The 14,270-nt window shown below is 42.4% G+C and overlaps 1 protein-coding gene across 1 annotated transcript in view; it reads left to right on the forward strand.

Annotated features, from left to right (window-relative positions):
- DNAH14 (dynein axonemal heavy chain 14) overlaps nt 1-14,270 on the forward strand; it is a 338,071-nt gene that overhangs the window by 142,587 nt on the left and 181,214 nt on the right. The window contains exons 33-35 of the mRNA XM_089684997.1: nt 6,268-6,336; nt 7,796-7,982; nt 10,406-10,485. Coding sequence (XP_089541123.1) covers nt 6,268-6,336; nt 7,796-7,982; nt 10,406-10,485 — 336 coding nt within the window. The remainder of the gene's footprint in view (nt 1-6,267; nt 6,337-7,795; nt 7,983-10,405; nt 10,486-14,270) is intronic.

Genomic DNA, 14,270 nt, shown 5'->3' on the forward strand with positions numbered 1-14,270 from the left:
GTGGAGTCTGCACGAGTTTGTTAAAGATTGGACTTGGGGCTGGAAGGATAGGTTGGAGTCCAGAATGACACCAAGTACTCTGGCCTGCAGGGCAGGTTGGATATTGGCGTTGTTGGATGTGATGGAGAAGTCAATGGCGGGTGGGGTCCGGGCTGGGGGGAAGACAAGAAACTCGGTTTTGGAGAGGTTCAGTTTAAGGAAGTGGAGCGACATCCAATCTGATATGTCGCTCAGTAGGTGTGTGATTCGGGCAGAGACCGAGGGGGTGAGGTGGGGGGTTGAGAGATAGATTTGTGTGTCGTCGGCATAGAGGTGGTAGTTGAAGCCGTGAGAGTGTATGAGTTGGCCAAGGGAGGAGGTGTAGATGGAGAAGAGAAGGGGCCCAAGGACAGAGCCTTGAGGGACCCCAACAGAGAGTGGGAGTGAGGGGGAGGTGGTAGCATTTTAGGTAACGCTGAAAGAGCGTTGTGACAGGTAGGATGAGAACCAGGAGAGAGCAGAATCCCTGAGGCCGAGGGAGTGTAGTTTTTTGAGGAGGAGGGGGTGGTCGACTGTGTCGAAGGCCGCAGAGAGGTCAAGGAGTAGGAGCACTGAATAGTGGCCATTAGCTTTGGCGGTTAGAAGGTCGTTGGAGAGTTTGAGTAAAGCGGTTTCGGTGGAGTGTAGGGGACGGAAGCCGGACTGTAGGGGATCGAGGAGGTGGTTGTCGTTGAGGTGAGAGCATAGGCGGGTGTAGACGAGGTGCTCGAGGAGTTTAGATGTAAATGGGTGCAGGGAGATAGGTCTGAGGTTGTTCGGGTCATTGGGGTAAATAGGTTTATTTCCTCTTTAGATTTCAGTGTGTTACTGTGACCAAATAATGTGAAAAAGCAGCCAAACAAAATACAAATACATATAAACCATGTAAGAATCTCCTGTTGCAAGTTTATACACTGTCAGAGTGACCTCACTTCATCCCCAGCATCAAACAAATGTAAAAATTAGGTATAGTGTAACCTATACTCAGTTAACCCCTTCACGCTGACCATACGCAAATATACGGCTCCACTGGACTGGGCTATTTTCCGTGGTGCCGCATATTTGTGTACGTGTCTGTGTGCTGGGAGCACAGCACAGGGACCGGAGTCCCACCGAGACCCGCAATTCCCAATTCCGGGTCACCTGAGTGCTGTGATGGCGTCTGATTTGGCTATCACTGTGATTAGTCACCCCCGTGTTGTAGTAGTGCCAACTGTGTTATATTGTGCCAAAACATTTTCAAAATATCACACAACTGATTGTGACATGCATGCCTCCACCACCTGAAATAATTGAATGCTCACCTCCAAGTTTGACCTCTAAATAAATAAAGAGGTCAAACAGTGATTAATGTCCCCTTCAGGGTTATTGCCCCGGCTAGATACTTTTATAGATGCACAGTACTGAGGAAGTCCTGCCCATGGACGTAACGCTTATAGGGGGTGGAGCCATGCCTGTGCCGGCTGACACCTGCTTCTCCATAGACCGCTATGGATGGTCCAATCGGGTCCACCTGAAAAACAGACAGGTGGACCCAATCGGACCGACAGTGTGAAAAGGGCCTAAAAGCATCTAGCTCTGGCAATAACCCTGAAAGGAACATTTAGGTTGTTTGACCTCATTATTTATTCAGAGGTCACACTTGGAGGTGAGCATTCAGTTGAATCATGTGGAGGAGGCACATGTGGCACAATCTAATATATTGGTGATTGCTAGCACTACTAATGGACTTTATGTTTATTATTTGAACTTTTTATTAAATGAGTATAGGTTGCGCTACACCTATTTTGTACATTTGTGCTACTATGGTTGACTTTCCCTGACTTTATGGTTAGGCACCACCAACTACAATTCTGTTCTGTTCCCACTACACGTGTTGCCCTGTGGCGTGTATGCAGCTTGACAGACAGCTAAACCTTCCTGCTCTCCAATAAGCCAGCCTATGTAAATCTTGATACTTTATTGTAAAAAACAGGGTTGAGGTGAAACTAAGGGTAAACAGACAATAATACACACAATTAATGTATGAAAACGAAACATAATTGAGAAACAATCAGATAACAGCTACCATAAAGTCTCTCATACCAGTGATGGATGCTATCTTAGAGCGAGAGGATAGGTGTTCTCCAGGAAGACACATGCCAGGGTAAGTCCCTTCATGTGCTCATGAGTTCTTAAAATGGAGATTGAACTCCCAGCATACTTTGCTCCTACTTCCCTGGAAGGAGCATGAGAGATTCTTAACCACTTTAAGTCCAGACACTTTCACCCCCTTTCCTTTCCAGGCCAATTTTCAGCTTTCAGCACTATCACACTTTGAATGACAATTGCGCGGTCATGCAATACTGTACCCATATGAATTATTTCGCATTTTTTTGAGACAGATAAGGCTTTATTTTGGTGGTATTTATTCACCACTGGGATTTTTATTTTTTTTTTGCTATGTAAATGAAAAAGTCCAAACATTTTGAAAAAAAGTGTTTTTCTTATAAAATTTTGCAAATAAATAGTATTTCATCATAAATCTTGTCAAAATGTATTCTGTTATCTTTTTAGTAAAAATAAAATAACGCAAATTAGTTTATAAACAAAAATAATTTTTAAACATTTTTTTTTTTATTTTTTTATATTATTATTTATGTTTTTGTTTTTTTTTGTTTTTTTTTACATACTGTCACCCTAGCAGTATAGTGTCACCATGGTGACACTGTACTACTTGTGGGGGGTGATGAAGATTTTTTTTTTTACACTGATTGCTTTTGCACCCATAAAGGATGTAAAAGCAATCATTTCTCCTTCTCTCTAGCTGCATTCTTGCAGCCATTGAGAACTACTGTGTGAGCTGTGATTGGTCACAGCTTGTCACATGGTACAAGGCTGTTGTGAATAGCCTTATACCATGTGACCTCTGTGATCATTCACAGATTTCACATGTAGTAAGCAATGATGTCACAAGTGACATCTTGCTTAGTACTCTGCATGTGATCACTGATTGGCCAACGAGTAATCACATGATCGGGACCTCGCACAGAGGTCCCGTCCGACGATCGGTGTTCCACTGTGTCCGGAGGACACAGTGGGCACCGGATCGCGGTGCTGCACACTCCCAGGGAGCGCGCACAGCTAGAAAATGCGGGTGCTGTTTATGAACGGCAACCCACCCCTGGAGTGCCACCGTCCTGCCATTTATAAACAGCAGGCGGACGGCAAGTGGTTAAAGAAAGACTAGTTAAGAACTGTTCTTCAAACAAAATACTTAAACATTAAACAGGAGCCATCTTGTGGCCAATGTTCAGTACTGCGTTCTATGGAACAAAACAGCACTTAGTGCTTCAGATAGAGAGGTTTCCATCTTCAGATTTTTCTCCCTGCTTGGAAGCAGCACAAATTCCATTGCCCAATGAGAGTGTCCTTGCTGTCTAATGAGGCAGAGTCACTGCATAGTGGTGGAGCCTGACCATGAACCTTCTTTTAAGCAGGGCTTGACAAATTTGCTTTGAATCTAGGTCAGATAAAAAAGTTAGGAGCCAGGCACCAGGAATTGTATATAGCAAAGAGACATCCCCATCTGTCAATAGGAATTTGACAGCAAATTGACAGCCCCATATATTCAGCAAAGAGACATTCCAATCCAGCAAAGAGACGGTTCCATATAGCAAAGAGACATCCCCATATAGCAAAGAGACATCCTTATAGATTTAGCAAAGACATCCCAATCCAGTAAAGAGACATCCCCATCCAGAAAAGAGACAGCCCAATCCAGCAGAGAAATCCCCATCCAGCAAAGAGACAGCCCAATCCAGCAAAGAGACATCCCTATATAGCAAAGAGACAGCCCAATCCAGCAAAGAGACAGCCCAATCCAGCAAAGAGACATCCACAGTCCAGCAAATAGACATTCCCAATCCTGCAAAAAGACATCCCAGTCCAGCAAAGAGACATCTCCATCCAGCCAAGAGACAGCCCAATGCAGCAGAGAAATCCCCATCCAGCAAAGAGACAGCCCAATCCAGCAAAGAGGCATCCCCATATAGCAAAGAGACAGCTTAATCCAGGAAAGAGACAGCCCAATCCAGCAAAGAGACATCCCAAGTCCAACAAATAGACATTCCCAATCCTGCAAAAAGACATCCTAATCCAGCAAAGAGACATCCCCATCCAGGAAAGAGTCACTCCCTCCAGCAAATGGACAACCCTATATAGCAAATAAAAATCCCCCTATATCAAAGAGACATCCCTATCCAGCAAAGAGCCAGCCCCATCCAGCAAAGAGACATCCCCTCCAGCAAAGAGATAGCCCAATCCAACAAAGAGACAGCCCAATACAGCAAAGAGACAGCCCCATATAGCAAAGGGACAGCCCAATCCATCAATGAGACAGCCCCATCCAGCAAAGAGACATTTCAGTATAGCAAAGAGACATCCCCTCCAGCAAAAAGACAGCCCAAAAACATCAGCTCAGCTCACAGGTATAAGAATTGTGCAGCAGCAATCTACACAATACGCAGGCTGGTCCACAAAAGCTCCCCCCTTCATCTTCACTGCAACTGACCAACTAAGCTCTGATCCCAAATCAATGATGCGAGAGGTGGCCCTTTTCTCAATTTGAGTGAACCGTAATCACCACCGGCCATGTGACCCCCATGCCCCGCCCACCCACTGCCAGCTCCCAAACACCAGGAGCGCAGTCAAGGAGTGACAGACTGATAGGGTGCACAGCACACTCTGGAGTGAGTGCACAGCTCACTCATAAGTCAGGACAGCAGGCACGAAACAATGAATGGGCTGACAGTTCAGGCACCAGGACACATTTTTTTGTCGCCATGGCGACCTGGCTCCTGGGGTTTGTCGAGCCCTGTGTTAAAGTGAACAAAACATGTCATGTCAAACATGTCATGCAGCACAGAACAGCCCCTATCCTCCTCTTTTCAGGTCACCTGCCAGCGCTACTGGTCTCTTCCTCCTGCCTAGTGCCTCCAGAGCAAGCAACTTGCTATGGTGGCACCCAAGCAGGCTCGCTCCCCAGCCGCTGCTCTGCATTTCCATTCACACACAGAATCACAGCTTGGCCCTGTCCCCTCTCTCCTTTATTGGCTCACTGGCTGTGTTGTCTCAGCAAATGGGGAGGGAGAGTCCCCAGAGAGCCAAGGCTCTTGTGCACATCACTGGATCGCGATAGAGCTCAGGTAAGTATGGGGGGTGATGCTGCACACAGAAGGTTTTTTACCTTCATGCATAGAATGCATGAAGGTAAAAAACCTTTAGCCTTTACAACCACTTTCAGTAGGACTTTCTTTATTATATACGTGCCTTGTTTTGATCATCAGTTGTTCCGTGAAGTTAGGAATTTTTTTTTTTTTGGTGAGTGCCTGCTTGTTTTTGAGAATATATTTTTAGTTGTCCTTTATATCATTGGTAGCAGCTTGTATTTGGTGTGTCTTAAAGTGGAGTTAAAGTCTAAAAAGAAATAAATAGGAGAAGGCAAGCACTTTACTGGAGAATAGACATGGAATGTCTCTTCTGCATTAAAACAAACCTACCTGCCTGCTCACAGTATTCTGCAGAATGTACACTGAGCTGCGTACATACTCAGTGCCTGTGTGCTGGGATGACTGCACTCCTGCGCGTGCGCGAGAATGAGATCATCCCGCACTAGCCAATCAAGATGGCCAAAGACTGGCACCCAGAAGAATCAGGGGAGTTTTCTGGATATGAATTCAATCTTAATACTTTTTTGTTAATATGTTTAGAAGAAAGTTTTGTTGCTGTATGCCTTCCCTTAGCATGTGATGTACCAACATTACAATCAGATCAATATTCAAATATTTCATTAATTTTTTTTTTTTATCAAGACAAAATAAACAAAATAGGCAATTGAGCAGGACAAGGAATGATCATTTTCTACTTTCTGTGGTGTCTAAAATGTGTGGCATCTCTAACAAGGGTTTATAGTCAGCATGAATGTAAATTAATCATTTCTGACAAACTTAATCTGTTTTTTTTTTTTTTTTTCATTTTATTTTTTTAATCAAAAATTCAACAAGAAAAAAACACTGCAACACATCTAGAAAACAGAATTTGCTTGGTGTCCTGCTGCTATTAATCCTAGTTGTAAATGTAATGGCCACATTTTCACTCCTAAATAGACTTAAGTATTTTGTATAGAAGTCATGCATTTGAATGATGAATTATTGATGAATCCCTGTACTTTTATTTCTGTGGGTTAAAAAGTTCTTGTGTTTTCGGTAGGTTTATGTTCGAAGGAAGAGAGATCCGTCTGAATATGTCATGTGGAATTTTCATTACCATGAATCCGGGGTAGGTGCACAGCCGACACCATTTCCTGACACAGGGAATAGTAAATGTTCTCCCAATAAATTATACATATAGGTAGAACATTTAGAATTAACGAGTAGTGGGACTTCCCTCCCTCAGGTAATGCGAAATATTTTTCTTTTTTTGGCTACCTAATTGGCTTCCCCGGTTCATATCAAATGTCTGGATCAAAACAGGGCTTTTGGCTGGTGTGTTTTTAATAGAATGGTGTGCATAATACATGGAGTGCCTCTATGGGATGGTTGAACCCAGTACTATTTTGAGATACTCAGTTCTGTCCCTGTAGGGTTATGTATTGGAATGTACAGAAGTTCTCAGTGTAGGCTGGTTTTATGAGCAGAGTTTTATACAGTACAGTAAAAGTTGTACTCTTCATTAAAGATCTTACAGACTGATTCAGCAAGGCAGTGCAAAGTACAGCAGCCAATCAAAATGATCTTGTACAAATGTGACTGCAGGACACATTGACATAGTCATTTTTGCATTTTGCAGTCTGTCAACAGTAACAGCACAGCATTTATTGTTTATCTGATTCCTCCCGGTAGCAAAGTGTTCTCTGTTGGTCCTCTCAGTACATCTGTTAATTTTCAGTGGCCTTCAGCAGGTTGACAACACTGTTCAGTCTGGAGGGAAATCACATAGCAGTGTTGTCAACCTGTGGGCAAGATTGTCTTGGAAGGGCATTTGGTATTAGATGGATTTTAGATAGGTGACCAACAAATTGAAGCCTAACTCCAGCTAGCACGTTTAATTAACATGGTAGAATATGTTGTGGTTTTGTAAGGAGTAGTTCTCTTTTCTGGGCCATCTCAGTAAAGGGGTACAAAGGATATTTTTCCAGGGTTAAAATAATTTTAAGGAAGGCTACGAGGATTGGGAGACTGTTAGGAATTTCATATTTCACCCACTCAAAAATCTAGAAAGGCCCTTATAATTCTGCATGCCTGCTTCTTAAAGTGGCACTAAACTCTGATTTAAAAATATATTCTATTCAAGTATGTATTCTTAGTTTAGAAAAGTACCTTCTATTGCACTCTGTCTCCTTCAATCTCCAAATATCTCTTGTTTTTTGCTGCATTTGTTCCCCATGGTCGAACTGGTCGGGTGCATGTAATCTGCCCAGGGCCAATCAGCACTGTCCAATCAGAGGGTCAGGGGTCATGCAGCCTTATAGGACAGTCAGAGGAGAATGAAAACTCCTCCTACAAGCTTTAACCAGTGCTCTGCCGGACACTGATAGAAGTCACAAGATTGCTATATACTGCTGATGACAAAAGGTATTTAGCAGTTTATATTCATTAAAATAATTGCATTTCCATGTTGTGTGTACTGTGGGAGACCAGATATAGTGAATGCAGGGTCCTGGATTTAGTAACACTTTAAACTAGGCTGTTCTTCAAACCCCTTCTTGTGGAACAATCCATCGTTTTTTCCTTTTCAGATATAAAGGCAGAGTGGAGCTTCCAGACAACTTGAAATCTCTCTTTCGACCTGTCGCCATGATGGTCCCAGACTACCAGCTCATTGCAGAGATCATGCTCTTTTCTGAGGGCTTCAAAGCAGCTAAACCTCTGTCAGGGAAGCTGGTGAATCTGTACCAACTGGCCAGCAAGCAGCTTTCCCAGCAGGTGTGTCTGTCATCATTTTTATTCCTTTTTGTTTATCCACTTAGACATGGTCAGAATGATCAGTAGGGCACAAAGGGGTTGATTTACTAAAGGCAAATAGACTGTGCACTCTGCAAGCGCAGTTGCTCCAGAGCTTAGTAAATGAAGTGAAGCTCTTTTAACTTCTATCATCCAATCATGTGCAAGCAAAAATGCTGTTTTTTTTTCTTCAATGTGATTGGGTATTCTTTGCAAAGCGAAGATGCACCTCATTTACTAAGCTCTGAAGCAACTGCACTTGCAGAGTTTACAGTCTATTTGCCTTTAGTAAATCAACCCAAAATGCATTGATGGCAACTTACCTATAGAAAATCTCAACAGTCATGGTGGAACTTATGTTTAAAGCTAAACTCAAGGGAAAGAATAACCCCTGCATTGCAAGGGTTAAATGCTTGTTTCATGCAGGGGGTACATGAAAAAAACAACAACTATACTTACCTTATTTCTCACTTCCTTAGGCTTCCTCCCAGCTGCACAACCAGTCCTCTGAAGCTGCTTCTTGTAACTGCTCTGTCAGTCATAGACAATCTGACATCATCACATACAATGCAGGACCAGCAGTCCTGTATTGTATGTGAGGATGCTGATGGTTCTCCCACATCCCGGCGTGCTGGCTGCTGGGAAGAGAGTGTTAAGATAAATATGGTTGTTTTCTCTGTTCCCCCTGAACAAAATGAGCACTTATGCTTGCAGCTCTGGGGTAGCCCAAATGCAACGGTAATTTGTTCCCCAGAATTCAGCTTTAAATAGAGTCTGTAGTGTCCACAACGAGCAGGTAGTTTAAAAGGTTTTTCTACTCCAGGAGTGAGGATAAAAGAAGAATTGCTGTGGATAAAAGACACTTTCCTTTCATACCCTAGTTAAAGCTGACTTGTCCTTAAAAAACAATTTGGTTGCATATTATTTAATACAATGTAAAGCGACAAATATATTAAATGTAAAAGGTGTGAGAATACCTACGCACTATCTTTTTTTTTTTTTTTTAACTTCATAGGAGCCATTCGGGTCACGTCCCACCCACTTCTGCCTCAGGTTATCACTAGGGTGTCATCAGGGTTTTGGGTGTAGGAAAGGGAATATCCACTTTGCAGTTGTCCCTGCACTAATTTGGTAGCTGCTCAGCAATGAAATGAATGTAAAAGTGGGCCTAAAGATTAAAATTGCCTGAGTCTGTCTTATAAAATGGCTCAATATGGCTGCATTTACAGAGTGTTAGTGATCTTTGTCTGTGCTATTTAACCACTTTGGAGGCTGGAACTACAAGGATTAGTGTGTCGTGCCTCTGAGATTCCACTTCTCATATATTGTTTTCGAACTCCTGAAATATTGTATTATAGTCTTCCAGTCATGGAACTCTAACCATTGGTAAGGCTGGCCATCTTGCACATGAATAATGGAATATTTTCGTAGTGAGAAAGAGAAAGAAATGGCCTCGTCATACAGAAAATCTTCAAAAAGTCGGTAAACTTCTGCTTGCAGTACACCTGTAAAGGTTCTCATTTTATCCCAGTCAAGGTATACCTAGTAGCTGATAGTCAAATTCAACTAGGCTTGTCCTGTAATGTTGAAGATGACTCGCCACTTATCCAAGCCTTCAGGATTTTCATGAATATACCTCTGTATTTATTTCCACACAAGTAATTCAGTCATCTTAATCCAATCACCATGGACTGTGTCATAGCAGTTGATTTTCCAAGAACATGACTGGACGTGTGAAAGTTTTTAGAACCACCCTATACTATTTTGATTTGAATTGAAGTAGTGGCTTGGAGAGGCTACAAAATGGCCTCAGCCTCACAGAATAAGCCCAGTTGGATGTGACTAACTACTACTAGCTATTTCCATGGCATTTCACAAACTTTCACACCTCCCATAATTTTCTTGTACAATCAACATCTTCCTTGACACAAAAAAATCTATTATTTATTAAAAGCACAATCCCCTCTAGGTGATTTTAGTGACTTTACTGGGGTGCTTGAGCAATGTGTTTCTCCTAAGAAGTATGATAGACTAGTGAACAGAGATGATCCTTATGTTGTTGTGTGTGAGAACTTCCACATAGGTCCTGAATTGCATAGTCCTCACCCAGACATTACAGTCAGCGCTGAGGTTTTGCCATTTGCACACAACATAAGAGTATCTTAGAGGGACAAGGAGACTGTCACACCCACAAACCTCTATTGACTTTGACAGCTGTCATCAGCTGTTAGGGGATCTTTGTTCATCACAGAGACAACGGGATACATCAAATACTGGTGCAGGACCAATGCTGGTGACCAATATGCTAATACAAAGGCAACTTGTCTTTCTTGAAGTCAGGTACTGTAGATGCTTAATACTTGTACATTGTTATTTAAAATAATAAAGCAAGTTTTGTTTTTTAGAATCACTATGATTTTGGGATGAGAGCCATCAAGACGGTTCTAGTTGTGGCTGGCCAGAAAAAACACGACTTGGAGACAAGGTGGGAATAGAAGCAAAACAGTGAGCTTCATTTAAACATGACCTGTCATACAGTGTAATTAATAGCTTATATCCAAAGCCTGTACGTTGTGGCTTAATATAATGCTATCATACATACTTTATTATATTTTACTACAGACCGGGGGCTAGCATTTTGAATCATTGAACAGAAATAGATGTATCTGGCTATAGGCTGCATACAGCTCTTTACTTGCATTGATATACAGTGGGGCAAAAAAGTATTTAGTCAGCCACCAATTGTGCAAGTTCTCCCACTTAAAAAGATGAGAGAGGCCTGTAATTGGCATCATAGGTAGACCTCAACTATGAGAGATAAAATGAGAAAAAAAAAATCCAGACAATCACATTGGCTGATTTGGAAAGAATTTATTTGCAAATTATGGTGGAAAATAAGTATTTGGTCACCTACAAACAAGCAAGATTTCTGGCTCTCACAGACCTGTACCTTCTTCTTTAAGAGGCTCCTCTGTCCTGCACTCATTACCTGTATCAATGGCACCTGTTTGAACTTGTTATCAGTATAAAAGACACCTGTCCACAACCTCAAACAGTCACACTCCAAACTCCACTATGGTGAAGACCAAAGAGCTGTCAAAGGACACCAGAAACAAAATTGTAGACCTGCACCAGGCTGGGAAGACTGAATCTGCAATAGGCAAGCAGCTTGGTGTGAACAAATCAACTGTGGGAGCAATAATTAGAAAATGGAAGACATACAAGACCACTGATAATATCCCTCGATCTGGGGCTCCACGCAAGATCTCATCCCGTGGGGTCAAAATGATCACAAGAACGGTGAGCAAAAATCCCAGGACTACACGGTGGGACCTAGTGAATGACCTGCAGAGAGCTGGGACCAACGTAACAAAGGCTACCATCAGTAACAGGATAGAGAGAAAACAGGTGGCGCACACACCTAGTGCATTATCAAAGGTTTATTGTAGGAATTAAATCATAAAAACATACTCACAGACGAAGCATGTATCTAAAAAGCATAGAAAAATGACAATGGCCACAACGGCGGGCAAGGTGTTCTCACTGTCAGTGCGGTCAAATGGCTGACGCGTTTCGGGGACAAATCCCTTTCCTCAGAGCTGATGACCAACCTGTATGGAGGTCAAGTAGTAAATAACCAGGGCTAGATGCCTTGGGAGCAAAGCTCCACCTCCTCTACTTGTTATAAGATGAGGGGTTGGAGGGGGTTATTTAAAGTGCAATCTTTTGTAGTTTTTATAAACGCATATACATACATATATACACATGCATACAACAAACAATAAAAACTACAAAAGATTGCACTTTAAATAACCCCCTCCAACCCCTCATCTTATAACAAGTAGAGGAGGTGGAGCTTTGCTCCCAAGGCATGTAGCCCTGGTTATTTACTACTTGACCTCCATACAGGTTGGTCATCAGCTCTGAGGAAAGGGATTCGTCCCCAAAACGCGTCAGCCATTTGACCGCACTGACAGTGAGAACACCTTGCCCGCCGTTGTGGCCATTGTCATTTTTCTATGCTTTTTAGATACATGCTTCGTCTGTGAGTATGTTTTTATGATTTAATTCCTACAATAAACCTTGGATAATGCACTAGGTGTGTGCGCCACCTGTTTTCTCTCTATCCAGTGGCTGATTTCCCCGTCTGAGGAGGGCTGCACCCCTGGAACATTTCCTTTTGGTTGTCGCTGTCCTGGTACCCTTGGCTTCCCTTTTGACTGTGCATATCCTGAGGCACTGGAGAGTACATACGCTACCATCAGTAACACACTACGCCGCCAGGGACTCAGATCCTGCAGTGCCAGACGTGTCCCCCTGCTTAAGCCAGTACATGTCCGGGCCCATCTGAAGTTTACTAGAGAGCATTTGGATGATCCAGAAGAGGATTGGGAGAATGTCATATGGTCAGATGAAACCAAAATAGAACTGTTTGGTAGAAACACAACTCGTCGTGTTTGGAGGAGAGAGAATGCTGAGTTGCATCCAAAGAACACCATACCTACTGTGAAGCATGGGGGTGGCAACATCATGCTTTGGGTCTGTTTCTCCGCAAAGGGACCAGGACGACTGATCCATGTACAGGACAGAATGAATCGGGCCATGTATCGTGAGATTGTGAGTGCAAACCTCCTTTCATCAGCAAGGGCAGTGAAGATGAAACGTGGCTTGGTCTTCCAACATGACAATGATCCCAAACATACCGCCCGGGCAACGAAGGAGTGGCTTTGTAAGAAGCATTTCAAGATCCTGGAGTGGCCTAGCCAGTCTCCAGATCTCAACCCCATAGAAAACCTTTGGAGGGAGTTGAAAGTTCATGTTGACCAGCGACAGACCCAAAACATCACTGCTCTAGAGGAGATCTGCATGGACGAATGGGCCAACATGCCAGCAACAGTGTGTGCCAACCTTGTGAAGACTTACAGGAAATGTTTGACCTCTGTCATTGCCAACAAAGGATATATAACAAAGTATTGAGATGAACTTTTGATATTGACCAAAAACTTTATTTCCACCATAATTTGCAAATAAATTCTTTCCAAATCAGCCAATGTGATTGTCTGGATTTTTTTCTCATTTTGTCTCTCATAGTTGAGGTCTACCTATGATGCCAATTACAGGCCTCTCTCATCTTTTTAAGTGGGAGAACTTGCACAATTGGTGGCTGACTAAATACTTTTTTGCCCCACTGTAACCTGTTGGTTTCTGCTGGGTTCTATTGTGTAGAGTTCAGGTCGATGAAAATTATTCTTTTGTGGGACAAGGTAATAAAAACTTCATTGTAAAACCAGTTCTGGACTATGGACATGCAATGTGTTTCATAGAAAGTTCACCGAAGTGAAGTCCCTGTCCTTCTGCCCTGAAGCTGCTGTCCCCACAGTGCTGTGTAAAAACAAAGCTTCTGAACAGCATTCAAAATGCTGGAATGTGATGTAGCAACATACAGTAAGTATTACATTGTATTTACTCTGCAGATCTGCATATGATTTCACTTAAAGCAGTTAAAGCAATTTAAAAAAAATAGCTCCTATTTAACCCCTATTAACCCTTAAGTAACTGTAATCATCCTTAATTCACTCTTCTTATCCCTTCAGCTGTCATGTTGCTGCTCATTTTTTTTTAACTATTAAGGTTCAATGTTTTTCCATTTTTATTAGTTTTGTTTGTTAATTTTTTTTGTGCCGATTTAAGGGTCTTTTTTCAGTGGGCTTTACATCTGTGCTGATGGCTTTTGTTTGACATCAGATTTAAAGCAGATCTACACTGTATCTGGGCACCACAAACCCAAATCGATATTTCATTCATTTTTTCATATTCAATGAGAACTCCCCCATCCATTCATGTCCATGCTTTATTTTGCTGAGAAATGAGAAAAAAAACCCCCAAGCATTTCTGGCCGTGTCCTTCTTGAGTAAGGGCAGATGATTCATGTAGCATTTACTTCCTGGAATGCATCTGCCTTTAGCTCAGGCTATGGCTGAGCTGAGAACCCTCCCTCCCCTCCTGAAGACTCCTGGGATGTATGACATCATTGTCTTAGGCATGGAAACCAGAAGGTAACTGAAGAAATGTATAAAAAAAAATAAAACAAGTAAATATAATATACTTTCCTATCTATCCACTAATGCTAGCACCATAAGGATTAAAAATAGTCCATGCTGATTGAGAGAGTGAAGTTCCGTTCTAAACTGGCCATACTCTGATCAAAATTAGGCCGGTCTACCAGGGATCAGCCAAATTTTGATCAGTGTGGGGGCTTCCCCACTCAAC

This window comes from Staurois parvus, unplaced genomic scaffold (assembly GCF_062004578.1).
Source record: "Staurois parvus isolate SC_StPar_1 unplaced genomic scaffold, SC_StPar_1.0 ptg000362l, whole genome shotgun sequence".
NCBI classification, from domain to species: Eukaryota; Metazoa; Chordata; class Amphibia; order Anura; family Ranidae; genus Staurois; species Staurois parvus.